This window comes from Electrona antarctica, assembly GCF_951216825.1.
Source record: "Electrona antarctica genome assembly, chromosome: 10".
Lineage (NCBI taxonomy): Eukaryota > Metazoa > Chordata > Actinopteri > Myctophiformes > Myctophidae > Electrona > Electrona antarctica.
The window spans coordinates 23,767,786-23,794,064 of NC_136791.1; the positions used below are offsets into that span (position 1 = coordinate 23,767,786).

Sequence of the window (26,279 nt, forward strand, 5' to 3'; positions counted from 1 at the left end):
CAAAACAAATCAATTTCACATTGAGGTGCCCACAATATTTAGGGGCCCCTACTCTTCTTGTATACCCCCCTGGAACCCCTCTCTCAAGGATCCCACTTTGAGAACCACTGCTGCTATCATTAGCCTCTTGATTGATTGCCACCTTTAGGATACATTGATTGATTGATTGACTGGCTAACTGCTACATTGCAATCTGGGAACCCATCTGCAAAAAAAGGAAAAACGGCTACACTGTCATCCCAGTGACAGATTAATTATTTTACAGAGATGACTCAGATGACACGTCGCCTGGGGTTTTTTGACTTACCAAAGATTATGATGACACAGCTTCCTCACAGTGCTGTACGAGCTCACCTAACACCTACAATGGTGTAATGACGTAACTGAGTACATTTACTCAAGTACTTTACTGGAGTATATCCAATTTTCAGTAGCCTACTTTTACTTCTACCCCACTACATCTCAGAGGCAAATATTGTACTTTTACTCCACTACAATTATTTGAAAACTAACTACCGGTGTAGTTACTTTGTAGTTTTTGATTATTATTACAAAATCCTATATATTCGTTCAAGCTCACAATGTGCTAGTAGGTCTATTTTCTAAAGATTCATATTAATTGTATACATTTGAAAAGCTGTGAAATGGAACATTCTGCGTAATGAGGAGGCTTTTGGTACTTTGAGTATATTTTGATGCCAATACTTTTGTACTTTTACTCAAGTAAATGTTGAATTCCAGAATTTTACTTTTATCAAGAGTAAGAGTAGGCCTAAAAGTAAATCATGGAGTTCTTCCACCACTGACAGTGTTGCATGATTGAGCTCATGCACAACTCCAGTGGTGTAAGTAACCACGTACATTTTCTCAAATACTGTATAGTACTTTTACTTCTACTCCACTACATCTCAGAGGCAAATATTGTACTTTTGCTCCACTAGTACAAAAATAACTTTAGTTTAATACTAGTCAGGGCCTACTTTGTATGATTCTGAGTGATTATTGATTTCGAGTCCCGGTATAATTTCTACAATGCAGTATTGATACTTATGTAAAACATTGAGCTCTTCTTCCACCACAGCAGTGACAGTACAGTGCTGTGTGTGTATGAGCTCACCGTCACGTATTAAACTCAGAAAAAGTCTTGCCATCATGATGATGATGATGTTGATCAAACAAACATAGCGGTGGAAGGTAGCAGACACGGGGAGGGATGGGACGTTAACTTTCACCACATCATCCAGCAGGATGGCGAAACGTACAACATCAGATAAGCGGCTCAGCCAATCAGACCGCCGGGGCGCATGGCATCAATTTGCCCTCGACCAATTGCTTTAAAACGACGTCGGAAGAGGAGAATCGGAGAGAAGCTTTTTGAGGTATAGGAGGCTGAACCTAAACCTAACTACCAGCCAAAGCCAGCCAGCCAGTCAGCCGGGGAGTGGGACTCGAGCTCAACATCACGAGCGTTGCATTAAAAAAAACAAACATCTTCCATTCATTATCACCGACTGTCACACGGACGGGGTTGCTTTGGACTCTTAACGCTGTGCGTAATCGTCTGAAAGCCGGGTTGAATCGACGCGTAAAAGACGGTGAGTCTCTGCTTTTCATGTACATATGTGTCTTTGTAGCGACCGCATGTATGTTGTATTATTTAACCGTATGTGTCGTATGGCAGCCGAACCCTCCCTTCCTCTTTTTTTTCCTTCCCCCAACCAAGTTGTGTAATGCTAGCTATAGTTGCGCCGATCTCCAAGCTCACACCGCGTCGCTTACCCGAGGCACAGTGAGCTTGGAGATCGGATCTTTTTAGGTGGGCCTGGTTTTGGTTTTGACTCGAGTTTTTTTTTTAAAGCAACGGTTTTGTTTAACGTAGCGTTACACTGTACAGCCCGAGGGCAACATAATTAAAAAAAGGAACCGTTGCTGGCTGCAACTATAATTCCAGCTGTCGAACTTGAACTTTTGGGGCGTTTTTTTATTTTTAATTTACGCCGTGCATGATTACACGCGCTAATGCATTGATATATTTTGTCTTTCATTTGTCTGATTAAACAATATCTTTTTCTGTGCTGCTGCGCCACCAGAATCTTCTCTTTAAAAATGACGGAAACTGAGACCAGGGACCACAACGCCAACAAGCAGCAGTCACACAAACAGCAGAATGGAGACAACACCATGATGACAAATTCAACATCCACGGCTCGCGACGATGTTTTTGACGACACTTATAAGGAGAAGCTAGGGCCCAAGCCGCCGATGAGGCTGGTGTGGAGGAATATCATCCTGATGTCCATCTTGCACAGTGCGGCGCTCTATGGAGTGACGTGGGTCCCTTCCGCAAAGCTGTTAACCCTTGCCTGGAGTAAGTTAAAAAGTAATTCCTATAAAAACTGAACCCAAAGTAAGCCTGAAGAACCTACGCTGTATTTTATTGGGTTTTCCCCCCCTCTTTCACTCTGACAACTCCCTTTGCATCGCTGCTGGGCAGCCCAGGGAAAAAAACACACACAGAAGAACAGAATGTGCTGATCTAGTGTGATGATTGCAAAGTAGGTGCAGACATGCTGGCGTTCGGAATCGTGTTTGAATATGGGCCACTAGTACTGGGATTGTTCACTTGTTCAGTGCAAACGGGCATATACAGATTTTGAGTCTACCCACGAGAGGAGAGGAACTAAGTCAGATGACTTGAACTATTTGAGATGTAATTCATGTGATAGCCTAAGTTAGCTGGGATGAGTGCAAAAAAACAAAACTAGCAGATGCCAAACTTTCAGAATAATTTGAATTTCAACCCAGTGAATATAGTTAGACTGTTGGGAGCATGACTTGAATTACTTAAACAGTCTCAACTTTGTTTCTATTGTGGCGCACTTGCATAATTCCCCCCTCTCTTTGCAATGCTGAACTGCATATTATTTCACTGGGGCAGACAAAGCACAATCACCATTCCAATAGACATCCCATTGTGAGCTGCATGGGACTGCAAACAGAACGTCCTTTGCCCCCGGTTCTCACATCCTTGGCAGCGCTGTGGGCTCGGCAACATAGAAACACATTCAGCACTTTTTAGAACAAGTTGTGAGAGAGTAGACGTACATCTCTCTTCCCACTGGAACATATCTCTGTTCGTAAACAACTCCCCCCAACACTCGGTCCAGTGGATACAACCTGCACACAGCCATGTCCTTGGGTGTTAGATTAGCCACTTTTTGACCTGGAGCACATGGGGAATGTCATTATTTCTCATTGGCGCTTTAGAATGTGCTTTGCATTCACACAACACGCACACCACGGCAGAGGAAACATGCAAGGAACCAAGTCCCACCTGCTCATCGGGAGCATTTTAGGGGTTCAGTCAGTACCTTGCTCGAGGACACTTTTGACAGTAACACAGGGGGACCCGGGAGATCGAACCGGGAACCTTCCGATTCCCAAGCGGCCACTTTACCTCCTTAGCCAGCCACTGCCACCCCATTATAGACTCATCCATGGAGCAATGCCCTCACTGCCAGGTGTAACTAATCAGTGCTGAGGTGTAATGGTGCGTTCACACGGGCAGATGAAACGATGCAAAGATGTGTTGTGAGTTGATTTGGAGCAGCTACAATGTCCTGTCGCTGGCGTCCTTTGTCAATGAATGGTAGACTGCATCGTTTAGTCTGCCCGTGTGAACGCAACATAAAGGCTTCGTCTATAGGGGAAATTGTTTAAAATGGCAGCGTTGTGAGCTTCTAAATATGCTCTTTCTTTGACAAATAGGTGCATATATTTTCACTGTGTGTGTGTGTGCGTGTGTGTGTGTTTGTGTGTGTTTTAAATTGGTGTAAAACATTTCCATTAACTATGGTATGTTAGTAATGGAGTGTGTGTGTGTGATATGTGTGCAGCATCTTGTTACAGGGGGTTTCCCTGCTCGTCTGTAACTGTGTCTAAGTCCTTTCCTCTCGCTCTCTTTTTACAGCTGCTGCGTGCTTCCTCATCAGTGCTCTGGGCATCACTGCCGGTGCACACAGGCTCTGGAGCCACCGATCCTACAAAGCTTCCAAACCTCTGAAAGTTATCCTGGCTCTTGCCAACTCCATGGCCTTCCAGGTATAGAGACATGAAAAACAAGTGTCCCATTCTTCAGAGTGATAAAGAAAGGGACATGTGTTACTTATTTTTGTCCCTTTGCAGAAATCTATGCGCAAGTCTATCAGGAATTTGAGACCAGTCGGCAGTCGTAATATTGTTTGATTAAAATTATGCCAACAGTGCTAGCACTATTGGCATAAGCAAATGTGCAAATTATGATTTCAAAGAAGCCATTTAATCTGAGTGATGTACATTTAATCCTTTCGCTTGCTTAATCTAGTGGTCAGAATCTGCTTTTGTACATTACAATGGCCATATATTATGTGTTATGTAATCCTCGTGTGTGTGTGTGTGTGTGTGTGTGTGTGTGTGTGTGTGTGTGTGTGTGTGTGTGTGTGTGTGTGTGTGTGTGTGTGTGTGTGTGTGTGTGTGTGTGTGTGTGTGTGTGTGTGTGTGTGTGTGTGTGTGTGTGTGTGTGTGTGTGTGTGTGTGTGTGTGTGTGTGTGTGTGTGTGTGTGTGTGTGTGTGTGTGTGTGTGTGTGTAGAATGACATCTACGAGTGGGCCAGGGACCACCGTGTACACCACAAGTTCTCAGAGACGGACGCGGACCCCCATAATGCCGTACGGGGTTTCTTCTTCGCTCACGTGGGCTGGCTGCTGGTCCGCAAGCATCCCGACGTCATCGAGAAAGGCCGCAAGCTGGAGATGACAGACCTTAAGAATGACGAAGTGGTCATGTTTCAAAAAAAGTGAGCAAAGGAGCATCTGTTTTAAACCCTATATACTTTGTTGACCAAGGTCTCCTGGGGTTCTATACTTAGGCTTCATCACACACACACACAGAAATCTCTTCGCCAAAAATACCCAACCTACAAGCTTTACGTGTGTGTATCTACAAGGAACTTGTAAATACACACGCCTATTTTGACATGCCCAGAAAAGGGACATTTGAGTTCATTCTCCATGAACGGTTCCCAGGAGGCTGGAGAGACGTTACATTAAACCTGAACCCGTAACGAGTCTGGTTATTCTTTTCAAAGCCCTTAACGGCTCTGGTCTCATCCCATTACAAATGAACAATTCGATGATTTACATGAATATTTAATCAACCCAATTTATTTTTTTTATTTTTTTAAATGTGCCATATTGCACAATGGGTTCAACTTTCAACTATTCTGTGGCACATGTTGACAGATGTATCTGCACTGGCCAGGAAGTTGTTGTCTAGGTCACAGATCCACTGATAAGGCCTGCCTTCTGTGCCAGGCAGCACATCACACCATGCTCAGACAGTGAACAGTCATTGGCTGTTTTGTCAACAGGTCTTTTCCTTTGGATGCAGTCCAAAGCAGTCTGCATTGCTATTCTCAGTGAAATGGGGCTTGTCGACACCCAACATCAGTTTTATCAGAGGGTCTAGTTTAACACATAAAATGAACTAATTTAACTTTTTAAAGCTTACAGTATGTTAAACATTTAGTTTTTAGTACTTAAGACTTCACTCCCAGTCCGCACACGATATATTTCTGCTCCCCGTCCTTTTATTATTTCAACCTAAATACAACAATGTTTCGCCCCTCCGGGCTTTCTCAATATACATACTGTATACACAGTATGTAGTAGCTGGTATCTACATGATGTTTGGAACATTATCATCATCTGCAAGTGTTTTTCCATAAATGTGCTGCCTTGACGCGAGATTTAAAAAACAAAGCAGCCACTAGACTAGACCAGTGTGTGTGCACCAAGGAAGGTAAAAATCCTCATAATTCACATGGGTAAAGCCACATCGTTAAAAGGGAAGTACTAATGTAAGGTATGGTAATCCAGCGTGTGGAGTCTAGACCAATGGTCAGCTCTTGGTGGGAAGAAGAAATAAATATTTTTGGATGCGCATGACGACAAAATATGACGTTACAAAAGTCCTGATCGTCCGGGAGATACAGACATGCATTGCCGAAATTCTTACCTGCGCTAAATCTGATAACTAATACAAATACCTTGCACTAGTACCCTTGATAACCTTGCAGGAGTATGCAGCGGCTAAACGTATGTAATTTAGATGCCATATTGTGTAGACTCATTGTACAGATATTCTACTATTAGACTTGTTGCTGGGTTCTTAGCTTACTTAGTTATGATCCTTGATGACTATGTATTTGATGTATTACTGTGTGTTGGCCTTGCCTACTGTAACTCGCTTTGGATGAATGCCTAAATTGTATTTTTTTTCTCTCCTCAGCCACTACAAACTCTCTGTGCTCCTCATATGTTTCGGGGTGCCCACGGTGGTGCCCTGGTACTTCTGGGGTGAGTCCCTGGCGGTAGCCTACTTTGTCCCCTGTATCCTGAGGTACTGCATGGTCCTCAACGCCACCTGGTTGGTCAACAGCGCCGCTCACATGTGGGGAAACCGGCCTTACGACACAACCATCAACCCCAGGGAGAACGCCTTTGTTGCGTTCAGCGCTGCGGGTAAGGAGGGACATGTTTTGTTAGAAGAAACCTCTTTATTAAAGGTTATTGTTGGCAGAACTGTATGCCAAGACTTGCTTGTGAAGATTTAAACTTAATGTGAGCCCTATTTTTATACGTGTGTGGCGGAAATAGACGATATATAAGCTCAGAACGTGTTGTGACTCGCAATGTATTGTGTAATGGGCTATTTTCAGTTTCACAGTTATGTTTTTGCCTATAATGACATGACATGCCCAAAATAGGGATTCCAGGTTTATAGTTGTTTCCTTTTAAATATTTAATATTGATGAATAATTGCCGTGTCCAGTGGACGGGACTCTGTACAAAGCTGAAGCAGTGTCCTGTCATTCATAGTGGAGCGGAACTTGCTAATCCAGTGGCTAATGTTTACTTTGTGCTGGAGATCCTGGTTTTAGTATGAACACAGAACAGTCTGCTTTGAAATTATGTGTGCAATTATGTGTGCCATTTTCTATTTCAATAAGCTCTCCAAGAACCAAATTATCCAACCACATGCACTTATGAAGAAATGTTTAAAAAAAAAAAAGATCAATTAAGTATTTCTCTCAAATGGTTGCCGATTCCTCCATCTTAGCCCATAGCACTTGCCCTAGCCTCGATGACCAGGCATATGCAAAGGCTCAACTTATGTAATTTTTTTTGTAGACATGGCACTCTATAGTATATACACTTAGTTTCATTATATAGATATCCCGCTGTTCTTAGCTTACGTATGATTCATGATGACATTTTATGTAATATGATGCATTACCATGTTTTTGTTCTTGCTTACTGTACATCGCTCTGGATTAAGAGCGTCTGCCAAATGCCTAAATTGTAATTCCTCTGTGTGCGTAAAAAATACAACTTCCAGAAAAATTAATATCCATCTTTGTTTGTTTTTACTTGCAGGGGAAGGCTTCCACAACTACCACCATACATTCCCCTATGACTATGCCACCAGCGAGTTCGGTTACAAGCTGAATATCACCGCTGTCTTTATTGATCTCATGTTCTTCCTGGGTCTGGCGACCGACCGGAAAAAGGTTTCCAAGGAGCTGGTCATGTCCCGGGTGAAGAGGACGGGCGACGGGAGCCACAAAAGCGGCTGAGCTACTCGGAAGCCACGGACTAAAAGATACCGACCGGTCAAACCAAGAAAGAACGTAGCAACAAGAAATTGCAATCGCAGCAGTTTGGTAAGGCAGTGGTGGCGCGGTGGCGGTCATCATGGCTCATATCTTCTCCTTTTTCTTTCGTGAGTTGAAAACCTGTTCTTGGACTAATATTGGCTCCAAACGGTCTTTAGGCCTTTTTTTTCCACAAAGTGTGTTTATGTTTTGAAACTACTTCACCGACCATTCGTCTCAGTCAGTAACCTGGCCGAGCAAGTAAGCACAGCTTCATATTACCTGCCATAACATCCAACAGGCCCTAGTATGAAAACCAGCAGAACATGCCAACCAAATAGCCTGTGGCCTGTGTGTCAACGAGCGATTAGAAATATTAACCTATTTATTCATGTGCTATTTATTCATCAATCCCCATTGGCACTTTGATTAGAGAAAATGTTAGTAGTGGTGAGGTTTTTTGTATTGTGACACGGGTGAGATTTAATCAACGTGTCTGTTCAATTAGGCCGGCTTTTTTTTTTTTTGCTCTAACGTGTCAAATGATATTAGTAGCGCTTTGGTGGAGATGATCCTGATATTTATTCCTTAGGTTTTCTTTATAATCTTTGTTAGAAGCGGTCTTGTTAAACCACAAAGCTGCACTGCCTTTTTTTTTTTTTTTTTTTGACAGCCAACAACATCCAGACAGCCAGTCTACCGTTGAGCTGTCACACCATTGATCATAATACCAGACAACACTTGGTGACTGCAGACCTGCTGCACGTATATTTTAGCGATGATGACTAGTGACTACATGGTAGTCGACCTCTAGGGAAGAAGACACTCGTTAAGCAACACCTTGGCCAGAGAGATCACGTTCTCTGGAATCTTGTAATTTGTGTTTATTTTTTTAACACAATTTTTACACCTCTGTTCGAGTGTAGTGAGATTTCTCCTGTGACTTCAGCTAAATAATAATCTGAAGTGCCGGGTATTCATCCACCCTCTTTCACCTCTGCACTGAAAACACGGAAACCAACGGGACTCCTCGGCCTCGATGGGGCGGGCGGGGGGGGGGGGAAGAAAGGAAAGATTTGCTTTTGTATTTTCTTACTTGCAGTTTGAAAAGGAGATGGGTGTGGTTGGCTCTCTTGTTTTCCCTCTCCCTCGAGATAAGGCCATCGAGACATTTATAGCAGGTGCATTTACCGTGGGTGTTGTCTTATGGTAAATAATCGCAACGTTAGCCAGGACTCTTTGCCAAAATGCCTTATGAGGGTAATTAACTTTTTCCACTTGCGTGTCCGTCGGATATCAAAGTGCAAATTCTGACTTTCAGGGTTTAAGAATGGACATCCTGTGAAAGGATGTGGGTCGGGGGGGGGGGGGGGGGGGCATGGACACAGAGCATAGAACATGGCTGTTTGTTGTTGCTGTCTTTACTGTATGGAAGAAAGGAGAATAACTGATGGCCCTCATAACATACTGAATGGGATCAGAGATCACACGTAGAATTGTGACGAATTTACTTTTTTTGCATAAAGTTGGTAGATATTTTTCTCTGGGGGGGGGGGGGGGGGGAATGATCCAAACTTGTTGGTATATCTCATTAATGACATTGTAATATTTGTCACACTTGCTCTCTTTTTCAGTGCAATTACTTTTTACAGTGTTAACTTCTTGAAGTTTGAATGCCTTAAAAAAAAAAAAAAAAACTGGCACATTTTCTTTTCAAGGAATGTTTTACCCACTGTATGTTCCGTGAATAAACCAAATTTTCTATTTGTAGGAAAGTATGTTTTGCTGTCATTTGTTGGCATTTCTCTAATATACTCTATTCCTAAACTGAATAAAAAATGGATTCTGATTCCATTTTTGTACATTGCCTTAGTTGAACTTTATGCGTATGTATGTCTAATTGTGTTTACTATACATGGCTTTTATAATGGCATTACATTTGTAATGCTTTAGTCAATTTGTTTTGGAATCTAAAAAATAACTCGGCATGTTCCTTACTTCCTTGGCTTGTCTTTGATCCGTCGGTACATGTTAGCATGACTTTAGCACACAACTTGATTAGCATGACGGCATCAAGACAACCAATTTCTCTAGGTGAAGGTTTATTCATGACGTGACTGTCCCTTGACCTAGAGAGGTTTGTCTTTGATCTTATTTATCTCAGGAATGCACACCCTGAAGGCAGGCTCATGTTCTTGGCATGCAGAGCTGCCGTTATCATACACATTACACAATGCCGTAAAACGGCTCCGTGCTATGCAATGCCCACAGGCATCAACAGTTGCATTGTTTGTCCTTATCTTATCCACAATCTGAGCATGTCTCCCCCTTGCACCATCTACTGGTGAATCTTTTTTCTTTTTTTTAATACTGGGTTAGTTATGAATTATTATGCATCCTTGGTAGATCTTTGTAAATGTGGAAAGATGTGCCATTTAGATGCCAAACTAGCATCCACTGCGCAGTGTTTATTTTATTTTTTTCACTGACAAACTAGATTATAAGACTAAACATAGGCTAGTGACAATTTCATCAACAAATAAAATATAGACTAAAATGTTGGACTAGTGGTCCAGTAGAACAAGTCATTTTATGTGCTGTGACACGTGAGCTTGTGAATCGGCTGTTTTCAGCATGCGACCAAGTGTAAAATCAAGGCCTGCAGGAATACTGCAGGCCTGCAGGAATATTTTTTTAGTCAACAAAATCAACTAGATGTCGACTAAAATCTTATGATATTTAATTGGCTAAAACTAGACTAACTCAAACATTTCAGATGACTGAAACATGACAAACTAAATTAATTGTATTCAAAAGACTGATTTCTAAATGGACTAAATAAAAAAATTGCTGTCAAAATCGACACTAAGCTTTGCAGTCGCACCACATCGCTGTCGGGACAAATGGATCTCTGTAGAACCCAGGGGTGACATCATTCAGCCTTCTCACCATTGGCTGCTGACTGTCAGACCATCCTCTCCAAGGCATGTCACAACCCACTGTGGTCACACACACACACACACCCCTCAGTGCTGGAACCACTAATGTAGAAATTATCTTAAAAGCAAAAAGTACTCTGTTAAAATGTTTGAGTAAAAGCACAAAAGTATTGGCATCAAAATACACTTAAAGCACATGCCAAAAGCTAAATAATACAGAATGTCCCATTTTGCAATTTATTCAAAATGTGTCAAAACCTTTCGAAAATAGCTGTTGTGTTATTGTTTGCCTCCGAGGTGTACAGTGGCGTAGAAGTATAAAGTATTGAAAAATGGACATACTTAATAATAATAAAAGTACCAATTATATTAGTATTTTAGTAAAGTACTTGAGTAAATGTACTTGGTTACTTTCCACCACACTGTCACGCACTTGTGGTCTGGTGTTGCTTCTTCTACTGAAGAAGCCACATCCTGCTGCCACTCTCATGTCTCGCCTGTTGTGAAATATGAAGCTTTAACACACTGCTGACATTGTTATGTCGGTGTATATAATTCATAATTATATCTATATTGTGTGTGTGTGTGTGTGTGTGTGTGTGTGTGTGTGTGTGTGTGTGTGTGTGTGTGTGTGTGTGTGTGCGCGCGTGCATAGATGTATAATATATTATGAGAATGAAAATAACTAAACTGAATGAAAGCTTTTTTCCTATAATGTGAAGCTAAAGATAATGAAATGTATTTTGTCATGGTTGTATAATAATACTTATACACATACAACATATACATAATGACATATAACATTTTAAACATTATTAGAAACCTAATTATATTGCGTTAGGTACAAACCAGCAAATCAGCTATCGGAAGGGAATACTAGCCAACCTAGTATATCAAAAATAAGAATATAAGTATTCATCAGTCAGCAAATTGATTTGTGTAACTTTTTGCAATGACTTTCTTGCATGATGCAAACGTAGCTTATGCTATATTGCATGATTTAGACTGTTTTGACTGAATATTTTACAAATTTAGCTAACCTCTAGGCTATTTGTCATTCCTCTTTGTCATTCCTCTTGGTGTTTCCTTAATCCAAAAACATCCTTCAAGGAAGCCTCCTTAATCACCCTAATCCTAATTTGCACACGAGAAGATGCACGGATTCCAAAGGAAAGGCACCTAGAGGTCACAGGGTTATTTAGTAATAAACCTAAAACCAAAGTGAGGTAGGGACCCATCTGACTTAGTGATGCAAACACCCAATAATCTGATCAATCATTAGCTGTCAATCTAGTCAAATCAGTTTTCTGATGAGGGTTATATTAGATTGAGTGCATTTACTTTTATTCATCATATTCATTCATATTGACTTTTATGTAGTTGAAGTAGAAAACACTGCATTGCCATAAAACGTTTCGCAAAATCAATCATTTGATTAAACTGTAAATTGTTAACTATTAACTGATAATTGTCTCATTATGGCCAGATTTCAGTATCAGATCAGAGTCACTTTGAAATGAGTTATGGTGGAAGCCATTTCCCTTGGTTTGAGATGCAGTGAAAGGGTGACAGCCCTGCAGTTTCACACCAGAAATGTTTAGTACCAACAAAAGTTAGATGGATGTGGCCTCGGATTAGCCTAGTGCAATGCGTATTAGTTATTAGACAACATACTCAAAGATTTAATTAATTTAAGTGTAATCTTTTAGAGGATGGTAACATGAATTGAATCACACATTTGCTTTACCTTTAACCCAATGTTAATTCCCTCTAAAACTTTGAGTGGTTCTCAAAGTGGGGCCCGGGGACCCTCGGAGGTCCTTTAGGGGGTTCGTCTATTTGAAAATAGCCAATCTATAAGGTCACAATGCGTGGCAAACCCTTCAGGTTCTTGACGTGAAAATCTTCGAGAGCCACTGCTCTATGTGTCCTTTTTGTTGCCTAATCAAAACAACAAATCATGATCCAGGAAGGAACAAACTTGTACTACTAATCCCCAAGCAATCAGTTAACACGTCTTTCAACATGAAGAGTATAATGTATTACCTAAATAAACTTTTCAGCGGCTTGAAAATGCAAAGAGATCAGTGTTACAGTTTCACATAAGGATTAAGCGGATCTTCCTTTGCTCCTCGGAGGAGGAAAGGCCACCGGTTCCACCGGCCGCGGCTCAAGGCCCAGGGTGCCCTCTTTGATCACTTCAGTCCCTCCTCGGTGCAATAGTTCTGATTGGCCGAGAGAGTCGGAAGGGGGGAAAATCTTTAATTAAGCAGATAATCTCTTGTTGGGGACGAGAATGGGGTCCATTTCAGAAGCCCCCCCTTTCTCTTCTCCTCGAATGAGGGTTCAGACTCTTTGGGTATAGCCCTGGGTGAGGTTTCATATGTAGGTATAGCTCAGTGTCCTGTCGACCGTCAGTCTGCGAGGATAGAGTTGCTGCCAGCCATTCATTCATTCATTCCATCCATCTACCTGTCAGGATGTTCCTTCACGTGGAGACTTTCTATTACGTTTTCATTCTGTTGACGCACATGAGGTGTTGTTGTAGCTGGTAAGTTTTCGCATTTTAAATCCTTAGCCTATAACATGTTTTATCCCACCCCCCCAGCCCCAGTGCATTTCACGGCAATGGTAAATTTAGAATAAACTGGGATGTAGAAAATAAGTGAAAGGAGTTATATAGACCTAAATTATTCTCCTTTTAAAATTGTTGCATGGACCCTACTATTTCCCCCCTTATTTAGTTATCATTTTAATATTACACAAAGTATGGCAACAGCCCAATATGACTTAATTTTGACCTCGTAGTACTTAGGATAGGATAGGATGAGTTGTTATGGAGAAAACTAACAATTGAACTGTAATAAAATATTATACAGCGTCTTCCTGGGAAATGCTTGTTAGCCTATAAGATGAAATCAAATCCCTGTGGGGAAATGCAGGTGTCATAGCAGCAGGGAGAGTGATACACAGGTAAGTAAGGCACATGTAAGAGTAAGAGTCAAGCTATATAATATCTATATTATTATATATTGTACATGTTGTTTTATTAAGTTTTATTATTTTCTAATACAAAACAAATTATTACATAATATTAGTAACTTGCTGTTGTTAATTATGCTATTATTGTATTGCTGATATGCAATTATTACTATCTGTTGACTTCTTGAAGCTTAGCTTACTGCGGCCATGGGCCATGCTGTGACAACTGAATTTCTCCTGCAGGATTGATCTGTCTGTCTAAATATCTATCCAATTATTTGGGTGTATTTTAGTTAGAATGCATGTTGTGTTCTTTTTTATTTGCATTCGAAAGAATCGAAACCCATATTTTAAATCACATGAAAGCATAGTTTGACTCTGCACTTGGCCTCTAGCTGTGGTCATTTAAGTTTTCCTTATGGTTTTAGATGTCCACAGTGATGACACAAAGTTAAATTGTTATTAAGTGCACTAATGAGAGATGTTGGGGCGCAAGCAGACAGGGGCATTCCTCAGTCCTGTGAAGGGACACTTCATTTCCTGACTTAATAAGCTGTCTCCTTTTCCAGGTCAGTGAATAATTTCTTGATGACTGGACCCAAGGTAAGCCAGCATTCTTTTGATCTTTTATCCCCTTCTACAACCCTTCCCCAAAAAGAGCGCAAGAACAACTTTCCTATACGGGTGTCCTGTATAACACAGTGGTTCTTTTCTAAAAAATAAATAAATAAATAAAATCCTGTCGAGACAATTAAGCACCCCCAAATTGGTATGCATTTGGCCGCGGACCCCATTATGCGCACGGACATACAAAATTCAATTGTCTTACAAGCTCACCGCGCAGAAAAATTACTTTGTAATTTGTGCTTTTGAATACTATCTATCTAGGCATTTCTAAAAGCATGCACCTTTGGATACTTAACCCATTAAAACCGGGAAAGCATCTGTATCATTTTAGAATTTTACTTTGGCTATTCAAAAATAGCAGATAGGCTAAACAGCAACGCGCAACTTTGTGCCACACTGCGACCTTGTACATCCGCTATTTTCGACACTTAAGTGTGAGAACTGCTGATTTAGAAGGCATTTTGTGCCGAGTAACTTTCAACTTGTGGTAGAGTAACATGACCAGGAGTATCTGTATTTTGACTCAAGTACTAGGGGTTGAGTACTTAGTTTGTCCACCACTGGCCACAATGGCGTTAATGATATATCAATGATATTCTTGGTCCTTTGTGATTCCCCTTGTGCCTCTCACACACTTGACCTCCGTCAGGCTCTGCGTGTCTCCGAGATGGAGTGTGTAAAGAGCCATGAGAGGCGATAGAGGGGTAGACGTGGCTGTAGTGGGTGGTCATCATTAGGGGAAGCAGCCCCCTGTGAAAGAGGTGGTACTCCGGCCTCCATCTCCCCCCCAACAGTACACTTGAGACGTATTAGTTTGTGTCGTCGTTCACACAGTCTGAAGAAGAGCCCAAATGACAGGGCCAACGAATGCCAAACGGGGAGAGAGAGAGAGCTAGGGCCATACTGGTGGTATCGCATGTTTATGCCATTGACTACGACTCAAGTTATACTTGACATTATACTACCAACCAATTCCCAAAGAATTCCGTAGTGTTATGATTAGGGGACTTGACCTTTATCTGACCGACCCAGTACGTACAATTGTACATGCGTTGAATCTCTCTCATCGCACATACTGATACATTAGATGCCATGGCAATCAACTCATTTATCAGATAGACTGACGTCTGTGCTCAACGATACCAGATGCATGTTCTGTTCCTACTCATTCTGTGGTTGTCTCATATCTTCTGGTCACGTCATGTGTCCAATAAATCTTGTGTAATAAACTTCAGAACTTGTTGTGTGATACTGCCTGGCCTGCAGTGTCATCTTGTTCTGTGTGCAACTCATAAGGGTCAACTAAATTCACAACACGTAGTTTGTTTGTTTTCAATGAAACCACTCGGTTCCATTCATTTCAGTGCGGTATGAAAATCAACTTGCAGGGACTTGAGATAGCATAGGTACTGGATGAACTTTATGGCACTTTTGTAAAAGGAAAAAACTAACATTGATTGACTGACTGACTGACTGACTTACTGACTGACTGACTGACTGACTGACTGACAAAACCATGTAGCATTGTAGTCCTTGGAGTGCAAATGTGTGTGTACTGTACATTGAGTGCCATGTGTTCATTCATACAATTTGAATACATTACACTAGACTTATAAAGACAGGCATATTGTAAAAGGAAGCTGCTGTGGAAAGAAAGGCCTATACCACCGAGGCTTGCCTTCTACAGGGAGCAGCATGTCCAGCTGACCTTTGACCTTCATAGACTTTGACATTGACACCTGTCACACACTGCGAGGGTGGAAAATATTTTGTATTAAGCTAAGGAAATTTTTTATGTTTTTGTCCTAAAGACGAATTATAGGGGCCAGGATGTAGGAGCTATATGTGACTTTTGTGTGTTTTTTTTATTTCTATTATTCAATTCAAAGTATATTCATGCTTTTCAAATGTAGTGAGTCGGGGACCAACAGGTGTTGCAAACAAATGTATTAGTTCTACACCAATCAGACTGTTCAGACAAATTGAAGACTACATTTGAAACTCATGATTCATGAATTCACTTGTTGAGGGGCGCTAGCCCCTGCTTTGTCTGTTTGTGTGTAACCCATAGCGATGATTTGATTGGCTGAGCACACCATAGCAATGATTTGATTAGCTGAGCAAAGTGCGTATTGAGGATTAAAAAGTGAGGACAGAAAAGTGAAGACGGAAAAGTGAGGACGCAAATTGTGATTGGCCAGAATTAGATGATGTATGCTGATAAGAGCGCCCCTCACTTCACACGGGTGTGATCTTTCTTAGTGTAACTGGCTCTGGCATTAGGTTCTCCGTAGCTGGGACGCTTATAATTAGTGATGGCATTTACCTGGTCACCCGTGCATGGTCATATATGGGCAGAGAGATGTGGTGAGTGACATATTTTCTGTTGACCACAAACCGTGTTTACTTGTTTTGAGGAATAGGCCCAATAACTTAAATGAGTGCATCTGGATTCTTTTCCTGCGCATCCTACAGTGTTTTCTTCCATCTTTAGCTCCTCGCTGCTGTTTTGAACTGCTCTCGCAATTAGGGCATTCCAGGAGGTTCCCAGCAAAATGGTTGATAGTTAGGAACCGGGCCCGTGTCCGGGCCCGTGGATATCAGCACTGTGTTGGCTGAATTCCAGGCTGTGATTGTCTACAGACCACTCTTTTTGAGGGGCGCTAGCCCCTCCTATATTCATATATAGTGTAGATTTTCAACTTACACAAACATTAAATTCCCATTGACAATGAATGGAGAATTTACGTCATATGTGGACGAGCAAATCGGATATTATTGTCCTACACAAAGACTACATTCCCATTGACAATGAATAATAATAATAATAATAATACATTTTATTTATATAGCGCCTTTCAGGTCACCCAAGGTCGCCTAACAAAACAGAAAAGAAATACAATATAATAAAGCAAGTTTAAAATAAACACAAAGGCCTGCAGCAGACCCTTACTCAAGGTGAGCATAGGCTTGTCTGAATAGGTGAGTTTTGAGGTGGGATTTGAAGGTGGGGAGTGAGTCCATGTTGAATGGATGATGTACGATGATAAGAGCGCCCCTCACTTCACACGGGTGTGGTGTTTTTGTTCCCACACGTCTCAATATTTGCCATTGACAATGAAAGGAGAAATTAGGTCAAATGTCCGCCAAATATGGTCAATTTAACCAACCAATCACAAAATTCAGTTGTTCATGAGATGATGTATGATGATGCATAATGATAAGAGTGCCCCTCAATTCACACAGGTGTGATTTTATTTATTCATTGTACACGTAAGACAAAACCGAGGGGTTTGTCTTTGATGAATAATAGTGTATAGATGTGCAGGCCTTTAGGTTAGGCCTACTAGAACCTCTAGTAGTAGTTATATATGTGATGTATGCCATGCTTTTGTTATTACTTAATGTAAGTCGCTCTGGATTAAGAGCGTCTGCTAAATGCCTAAATTGTAAATTGTAAATTGTATATACAATTAGTGCAATTTCACTATATTACTGTATATTGTCTCTGTCGGCAGTGTCGGGTGGAAACCTCACATATCCAAAACCATTACTTTTACAGGACTCAAATTCTGAAATAGCAAAAGTAGCAGATCTACACTTTACAGATCTGCCACTTTTGATGCTTTTGTACACTGTAGTATGATCAAGCAGGGCATTATTTTTTTTTAGAACATTTGAAACACTCTAAAGCCTTTTTTGTATCAGCTTGATACAGTATATACTGTGTTAGTGTAATTGGGCTGTTTAAAGGCAGGCAGCACTGATCTAAACACCTTCCTCCTCTGTGGCGCCGGCGCCAGGCGTACCTGATCTACTCCAGCAGCGTGGCAGCGGGGGCGCAGAGCGGCATAGAAGAATGCAAGCACCAGTTCGCATGGGATCGATGGAACTGCCCAGAGAGAGCCCTGCAGCTGTCCACACACAGCAGCCTGCGCAGCGGTGAGAGACTCTTCACTTGACTAAGTCATTCTTTTTTCTTCAGATTTTTAAATGCGAGAGCAGTTCAAAACAGCAGCGAGGAGCTAAAGATGGAAGAAAACACTGTAGGATGCACAGAAAAAGAATCCAGATGCACTCATTTAAGTTATTAGGCCTATTCCTCAAAACAAGTAATTGATTGGCCAATGGCCAGTATGAGATGATTCATGATAATGTATGATGATAAGAGCTGATAATTCCGCAAATTATGACGTAAATTAAAGATCAAAACATTAAACGCCATTGACATTGAAGGGAAACCTATGTCATATGTAAACGAGCAAAACGGCTCACCAATCACATGTTGGTGGGAACACTTGGCCAATAAGGGACCACCTTATGTATGTAGCAACGATGACAAGAGCGCCCCTAATTTCACACGGGTGTGATTTTTAATTGTTTTAGTCTGGCTTTCAGAAATTTCGTCAAGCCAAGTCTATGGATTTTACTGTAAAAAAAAAGAAACGCAAAAACAGCACCACTCCAGACGTAAGTGGCAGCCAAGTCTATGGACTTTTGTTTGCTTTAAGCAGTGACGTCATGTGGCAGCTGCAGGGAGCGCCCCTCACTCCACAGGAGTGAAATGGTGATGAAGGTTCAAAGAGTGATAATGATTTGTGTATACTTGCCGTTATTACTTGCGCAAGCAGTGTGCGCAAGACAATTTACAATTTAGGCATTTAGCAGACACTCTTAATCCAGAGCGACTTACATTAAGCAAGAACAAAAGCATGGCAATACATCACATACATAAAAAGTAAGTACTGTAATTGGTAGGCCATGTATGGTATATATGGTAGGTGCCAACTCTGTCAAGTTGGCACCTTGACAGAGTGCATTTCTAGTTAGTTATGTTCTTAGTCCCCTTCTTGTTTAACTTTTAATGAATGCATCATTAGCTGGCTCTGTGTGGGCCACCTGTGACTTCATCATCATACATGATCATCCCACTACCAGAATCAGAATAGGGTCAACGTGCTGTCTGCATGGTTGCTAGGGCCGAGCTTACCAGCACTCCACTTGCCTCCACACTTCCACAGACTATTCGTAAGTAGGCTACTCTGCCAAGGTTCTATAGGCTTAATATCCCGCCCTCAATGTCTTCACATATTGTAGGCTACAGTTAACATAAAACGCATTATTCAGGCACATTTCAGCCACCTCTTTTCCCCATTAGGACCACTCTACGGCTACGCAACGTCATCAAACAGGTCATCATTCTACATCATTGTACAGGCCACACGTTTCTGCGTTACACCTTATTTATGTATTTATTTATTTAATATTATTATTATTTATTTATTTTAAACTGTTGTGCTAGACTAGAGTGAGGCCGGTCGAGCTTCTAGTCATGATAAAAGGCGCCCCTCATTTCACACGAGTGTGATTTTTATGTAGGCTGCTATATCATCCAATTAACCACTTGTTTGGGCATGACATTATAGGCAAAACCCAGAAAGAATATAACAAAAATGGCTTTCAAATTCATTTTCTAAACGTTCAAAATGGTCACTATTCCTTGTGCACCACTTTCTTTGCCTTTCTCTACATATCTACCATGGAAACATTTCAAACTACTGTTTGTTTATTCGGTGTCATCCCCAGGGCAAAGGGGGGGGAGTGCAAGGCTTAAGGACTGAGATGTTTGTTTAGCGAGGAGTAGATTCACATCATTCTTCGTCTTTTCAGGGATAGTCACTGTGGCCATGATGGCTGTAAGAAACAAACACACTAATCCAGTTCACAACATCTACAGAGAAAACTCTCCTGTTGGAGTCTTGTGACAACATGAAGATCCCAGATCTAGTCAGTTACTGTAGGTCCCGATCCTGTGTGTTCATTACGGCACAGGTCCTCAAAGGGGGGTCCTTCGGGGGGTTGCAAAAAAACAAAACATTTTAGAATTGTTTCGAAAGGGCACCCGCTGTCCTAGTGGTCCAGGCACATGCCACATATAGGCTCTTGCCTGACAGCGTGTTGCGTGTTCGAGTCCCGTTAATGACGACCTTTGCTGCGTGTCTCTCCCCTTCTCTCTCTCCCTCTTTCCTGTCTGTCTTCACTGTAACTATCAATAAAGGCACAAAAAAAAAGAATAGTTTCGAAAACGGTGGTTCCTGGTAGAAAATCTTTTCAAATGGGGGTCAAATTCATGAAAAAGTTATGCACTACATGAGAACAACAAGTGCATATCAGTAGATTTGAGGCATGACTAAACGATAATGGATTGTGTTACGCCGTAACAGTTACGGGGTTGATGAGGGTGTCATAAAGATATGGCTCATAATACTTTGTTGTTTAGCCTCAGAGAAAGAAAAGAAAAAAGAAAACTAAATTAGGCCTACCGGTAATTCATTTTGTGTGTGTGCTATTTTCATATGGAAAGTAGGAATATGAGGCACTTAATAATAATTACCCACACTTACAACAAGTAGGCCTATCCATGACCAATCCTAAATGGTCCTTTACTACTATACCTTTTAGTTTATAGTAACACATGTATACATTACATATACCCCAAATGCAAAACATACTTTATTGTACTAGGCATATTCATTTGGTTGTTGTAAAATAGTTATAATAGTTAATAGCACCCACAGGGCCCCTTGAGTTCAAGTCATGTTGACTTGATGGCTATTCGAGGGCCTGTCTTACTTTGTGTTGGTTCTGTGCGTTTCTTCAACCAATTATATTCACTAAGATTTACTATTCCTCTCATGTAACGGTTGATCATTATTTGTGCAATTATAATGTTTTTCTCCCTGACTCTGGGAAACTTGTCAAGGTCTTTCCGCACAGATAGCGTTGGGGTCCTCCCTGCATTCTCCTTCCTCTTCTCTTCTCCCCCTCACCTCTCTGCCTGTCTCACTCTCTCTCTCTTGATCTGTACCTCCTCTCCCCTCCCCCCCTCTCTCTGTCTGAAGTGGGTTGAACATAGACAATATACTTGTGTTCTGCTTTCTCATCTCTATGTTGCTTGAAGATCTGGCCACGAGCACATCTGTCAAATAACATCCACGTATAGGTGTAATAAAGACCACTTGAGACAGTTCTTTGTCATTACATATTCCTCAACCGTTACAGTGTATAAATTAGCTACATCAGTCCCAATTACCATATAAGGAGCACTGTGGTTTAGACATAAAAATGCATGTAGACGCATGTGGGTGCAAGCAACGATTGAATTGAACTAATTGAATCACTTGGGTCGACTTGCGCCAACGTGCAACAGGACCGCTGGGACGAACGCTAAAACCGTTTTGTTCTATCTCGACCCATTGGTGTGGTTTGGGCTTAAGTGAGTAGTCAGGCATGTTTGTTTGATGGAGTTTTGTCCATTTTAATGCATGGATTTAAAACCCCTGCCTCTTGGGCTTGGCCATGCAGTGAGTGTGTACAACGTTGCAAAAGAGACAATACCTAGTCTCAGTGTATTTTTTTTTACTGGTTGAATAAAGGTTTATGTATCTGTGTTCCAGCAAACCGGGAAACGGCGTTTGTGCATGCCATCAGCTCAGCCGGGGTGATGTACACCCTCACCAGGAACTGCAGCCTGGGGGACTTTGACAACTGTGGCTGTGATGACACCAGGAACGGCCAGCGCGGTGAGAAGAGCCACAGCACGCATGTTGTTTTTAAAGATGCTTATATCTTACGTTCAGTGTTGATTTTGACAGCACATGTTGATGTAGTGTTAGTCGTAGTATTTGAATACAATGTCATTTAGTTTTTGTCGTATTTTAGTCATCTGAAAAGTCATCTAAAACGAAAATGGACGTTGTGATTTGTACTGTTGAATAGCCTAGTATTTATTTCTAAAGCATGTACTTTTGAACACTATGGGCAACATTTTCGTCACCGCTAAACCCCTTATCCCTAAACTTCTTTGCCATGTTTTGCAAAATAGTAAAAAAAAAGGCAAAGACGTTTAGGGATAAGGGGTTTAGCGGTGACGAAAATGGAGCCCTTTGTGTTTTTTAAAAGTTCAGTACAGTAGCTATAGGTTACTTTAACTCAAGTTAAAGTATTAGTATTAGTATAGTATTAGTATATAGTAAGTAAGTAAGTAAGTAAGTAAGTAAGTAAGTAAGTAAGTAAGTAAGTAAGTAAGTAAGTAAGTATAGTAAGTATTAGTATAATAGTAGTTAAAGTGCTCAGTCAAATTTGACTGAGCAACTTTCACTTAAAGTTGAGTAATATTTGACAAGGAGTACGTAGTATCTGTAGTTCTGGGTTTGAGTATGAACATGTTCACACGTTGATTCGATGCATCCGCCTCATGACTACTTACTTCATGCAGGAGAAATATTCATGTTTGTTTATGGTTCATTCTTTTCCACTCGTCCAGGCGGTCATGGGTGGCTGTGGGGAGGCTGCAGTGACAATGTGGGCTTCGGCGAGGTGATCTCCAAGCAGTTTGTGGACGCTTTGGAGACCGGGCAGGACGCGCGGGCGGCCATGAATCTCCACAACAATGAAGCCGGACGCAAGGTACCGTGCTCAGGGGCACACGCACGCATGCACCTTTACAGTCTATGGACTGCACACACGCACACACACACACAACGCAAACAGTCAACATGCAGGCACTATTTTATTAAGGGCCTCCCTGACTAGGCCTGTTTGGCAATCCAGCTCGGACGGTACTGAATTTCAGAATATTTTTAGAGCTGATCCATAACCACATCACAGTATCCATATCTGTAGCGGGTTCTACCAGTGGAGTGACCATGAGGTCTCTTGTGGTTCAAGTATTTGCGAATCTGTCTCTCTCTCGGACCCCCGGCTGAATTCACAATGTAAAGTACCTTTTGAATCATTTTTCCCCTGCTCAGAATTACTGAGTGTGCCACCCAAGCGTCCCTTTCACCTCCCAATAAGTGAGGTGCCACTCGTCCGCAATAACAACAGTGTGTTCGGTGTACCAGAAGGGCCTATTTACCGACGATGAATGCCCTTTACGACAATACTTCAACTTGAGAATCTCAGGATCACTGGTGCGAGCTTAATTAGAGCTCCTGGGGAGCCAGACATTGCACGGTGTTCTGCATTATGCTGTGTTCTTCTTTTTCTTTCTTTTTTTAAATAAAGTGTTTAGTTTTATTCTTACAATACGGATCCCACATTTATGTTGGTCTTTGTTTGGCCCTGGAGGAGTCTGAGGGGACCACAGGCATGCAGCTGAAGTGCTCTTTGTTTACCCAGCCTGTGTGCCCTCCTGTTGGGCTCCAGGATCCCCATGGCACCTGGAGCATCATTGTAACAGAAAGTATGGGGAGAGAAAGAGACGGGGGAAAAAAACCTTTTACATTTGTCCACTCAGTGGGACTCTCCATTGGGTCTTCTCCCAGTAGAAAACACGTTGATAATGGACACGCTAAATAAATACTCCTTTTTCTTCTGGGAGACAATAGTACTCAATGTGAAACTTTGATTCAGCCTCATCTCGACATAAAGTTCACCCCCTCGCCGAAAAGAAACGCTCCTTTTCAACTGACAGCTGTTTTGTGTTGGGCAAAGTCAGGAAACAACATGGACGCAACAATAGCTGGCAAATTCAGGAATGTAAACCTTGAACCCCATATTTCTGTCTTTAAACGTATTCATCCTTTTAGGCTTTAAGTGGAACACCCTGAGCATGCAATTAGTGAATTTGACAACACGTCACTCAACGGACAAAGCATCTCGTGGCCTTTCTCTGCAAAATGTGATGGTCTTCAAACGCTGTAAACTGCCAACGGCCAAATATACCAGAATGAAACAAATCTTTCCATATTTCCCCCCTGTCTGTTCCTCCTCCCACCTCCAGGCTGTGAAGGGGACCATGCAACGGACATGTAAGTGCCACGGCGTGTCGGGAAGCTGCACCACACAGACCTGCTGGCTGCAGCTCCCAGAGTTCCGGGAGGTGGGCAACTACTTGAAGGAGAAGTACCAGCGGGCCCTGAAGGTGGACCTCCTCCGCGGGGCGGGGAACAGCGCGGCCAGCCGGGGGGCCATCGCCGAGACCTTCAGTCTCATCTCCCGCAAGGAGCTGGTCCACCTGGAGGACTCACCCGACTACTGCCTGGAAAACCGAACACTGGGCCTGCCCGGCACGGAGGGCCGCGAGTGCCTCAAGAAAGGCAAGAGCCTGAGCAAGTGGGAGAAGCGCAGCTGCAAGCGGCTGTGCGGGGAGTGCGGGCTGGCGGTGGAGGAGCGCAAGGCTGAGATGGTGTCGAGCTGCAACTGTAAGTTCCACTGGTGCTGCGCGGTGAAGTGCGAGCAGTGCAGCAAGACGGTGACCAAGTATTTCTGTGTGAAGAAAGGCGGTCAGAAGGGAAGGAACGAGAGTTCTGGCAGCCGCAAGAAGACCCTCAGACTGAGGAAGAAGCACTAAGCTATACCACCATCATCCGCATGTAGATTCCACTTCACTTTTTCTACCATGTGCCTTGGCAAGTGCCTTGTTGTCCATCTTTTGCGTTTTGGACAAACATGCATTTTCAAATTTGTCTTAACTAGACTCCGTTTTGCGTACTGGCAGGGCGTGGTGCATAACACTACATTATAGAGTATACGATTTTCGTTATCTTTCAGAATACCGGTCTGAATATATTTAAAACTATATTTTTTTACTTGTTACAATAATATTTTGAAAAAAGTCATTGAACATTTAAAAGGATATTTATCAAACTTGGATTTCTACACACTACATTTTATTTATTCTCATGCAGTAAAAAAATAAATGGGTTTCTTAATAGCGAAGCCTGAATATCATCGGCATAATTGATTTCTAAAATGACTTTTGAGTACATTGATATCTGTTTAGCAGTGGTTCTCAACCAGTGGTCCGGGGACCACCAGTGGTCCTTGAGGGGGTTCCAGGTGCTCCCCAGCTAAATAAGAGTTGGTAATTAAATGAACCCTTATAGATCTTTTACTCTTGAGAGTGTAAGGGCTCCATTTTCGTCACCGCTAAACCCCTTCCATTCCTAAACTTCTTTGCCTTTTTTTTTTACTATTTTGCAAAACATCTTTGAATAGTTAAAATGGCCAGTTTACAAGCTCACAACGTGTCAATGTAGATTGGCTAGTTGAACTATTCAAAAATGTTTTTCAAAATAGTAAAACAAGAAGTTTAGGGATAAGGGGGTTAGCGCTGTCGAAATTTGAGCCCTAAGTGTCCATTTGGTTTCATTTTACGCTCTTTAAATTATTGTTAAACATCTTTTACAAGAAGAACATTTACAAGACATCTACACAATTAGAGAATGTGGAAGAATTTGTACCACATCTGCATCATCACTACAACATGGAATTGTGGACAAACAACAAAATATACGTTTTGGGTCTGAGAGGCCAAATCTCATCAAATGGTGGTCCGTGACTCAAATGCCAAATCAATAATGGACCCTGATATGAAAAGGGTTGAAAACCACTCTTTAGCATGGCTGTCAATCTGTACCTTTGAGGGTGTTTCTTTTTTTCTTTTCTTTTTTTTCCACTGGTTTTCGGTGCTCCGCAACCCTTTGACTTTCCCTGACTATCTCGGCCCCATGGATGTATTTAATTGTATATACAAAATGAAGCACTTTGTACTGTATATTGTTAATTTATTGCACAGTTGTTCCTTAGTTTTTGCTTTAGTTTCTCTTTTCTATAAAACAAAAAATGTAATTAAAGATGAACAATAAACGTGTTGGATGTGATATGTCCTCCGGCCGTAAGAGAAGAACAGTTTTTACATATGAAGAGCCTCAGTCGATCTCATCGTCCTTTAACACAGTGGTTCTCAAAGTGGGGTCCGGGGACCCCCAGGGTGTCTCCAGCTAAACCATTTATAGTTAGGAAGTAGGAACCAATTGGACCATTACAGGTTTCTAACTCAGATAATCTACATTTGGTGCATTTAGTTCCATTTGTACACCCTCAGAGTTGTGGTGGTCCGTGGCCTCTAAATGCATGTACCTTGGAATAAAAACAGTTTTAAAAACACATGCTCTAACACATTCTTAGAGACAGTAATCACTGACGGGACCCAGTAAACAATACAGACACAGCATTGATCCCATTAGGGA

The 26,279-nt window shown here is 41.7% G+C and overlaps 2 protein-coding genes across 2 annotated transcripts; both read left to right on the forward strand.

Moving 5' to 3' along the window:
- Window positions 1-1,393: 1,393 nt before the first annotated feature.
- On the forward strand, window positions 1,394-9,468 carry scdb (stearoyl-CoA desaturase b). Its single transcript, XM_079512995.1, has 6 exons — window positions 1,394-1,595; window positions 2,091-2,368; window positions 3,971-4,101; window positions 4,629-4,834; window positions 6,328-6,560; window positions 7,476-9,468. The coding sequence occupies exons 2-6, from the start codon at window positions 2,107-2,109 to the stop codon at window positions 7,673-7,675; spliced, it is 1,032 nt and encodes a 343-aa protein (XP_079369121.1). The 5' UTR covers window positions 1,394-1,595; window positions 2,091-2,106; the 3' UTR covers window positions 7,676-9,468.
- Window positions 9,469-13,112: 3,644 nt separating this feature from the next.
- Window positions 13,113-24,598, forward strand: wnt8b (wingless-type MMTV integration site family, member 8b; the record flags this gene model as incomplete). Its single annotated transcript, XM_079512132.1, has 6 exons — window positions 13,113-13,183; window positions 14,184-14,217; window positions 18,045-18,183; window positions 21,699-21,824; window positions 22,568-22,710; window positions 24,029-24,598. The coding sequence occupies 6 exons, from the start codon at window positions 13,113-13,115 to the stop codon at window positions 24,596-24,598; spliced, it is 1,083 nt and encodes a 360-aa protein (XP_079368258.1).
- Window positions 24,599-26,279: the final 1,681 nt, after the last annotated feature.

Excerpts from the sequence above, each read along its gene's own strand:
- scdb (XM_079512995.1), top strand. The coding sequence starts at position 2,107 with ATGACGGAAACTGAGACCAGGGACCACAACGCCAACAAGCAGCAGTCA. Across the intron at positions 4,102-4,628 it reads CCAACTCCATGGCCTTCCAG|AATGACATCTACGAGTGGGC; the intron begins GTATAGAGACAT and ends GTGTGTGTGTAG. Across the intron at positions 4,835-6,327 it reads GTGGTCATGTTTCAAAAAAA|CCACTACAAACTCTCTGTGC; the intron begins GTGAGCAAAGGA and ends TTCTCTCCTCAG.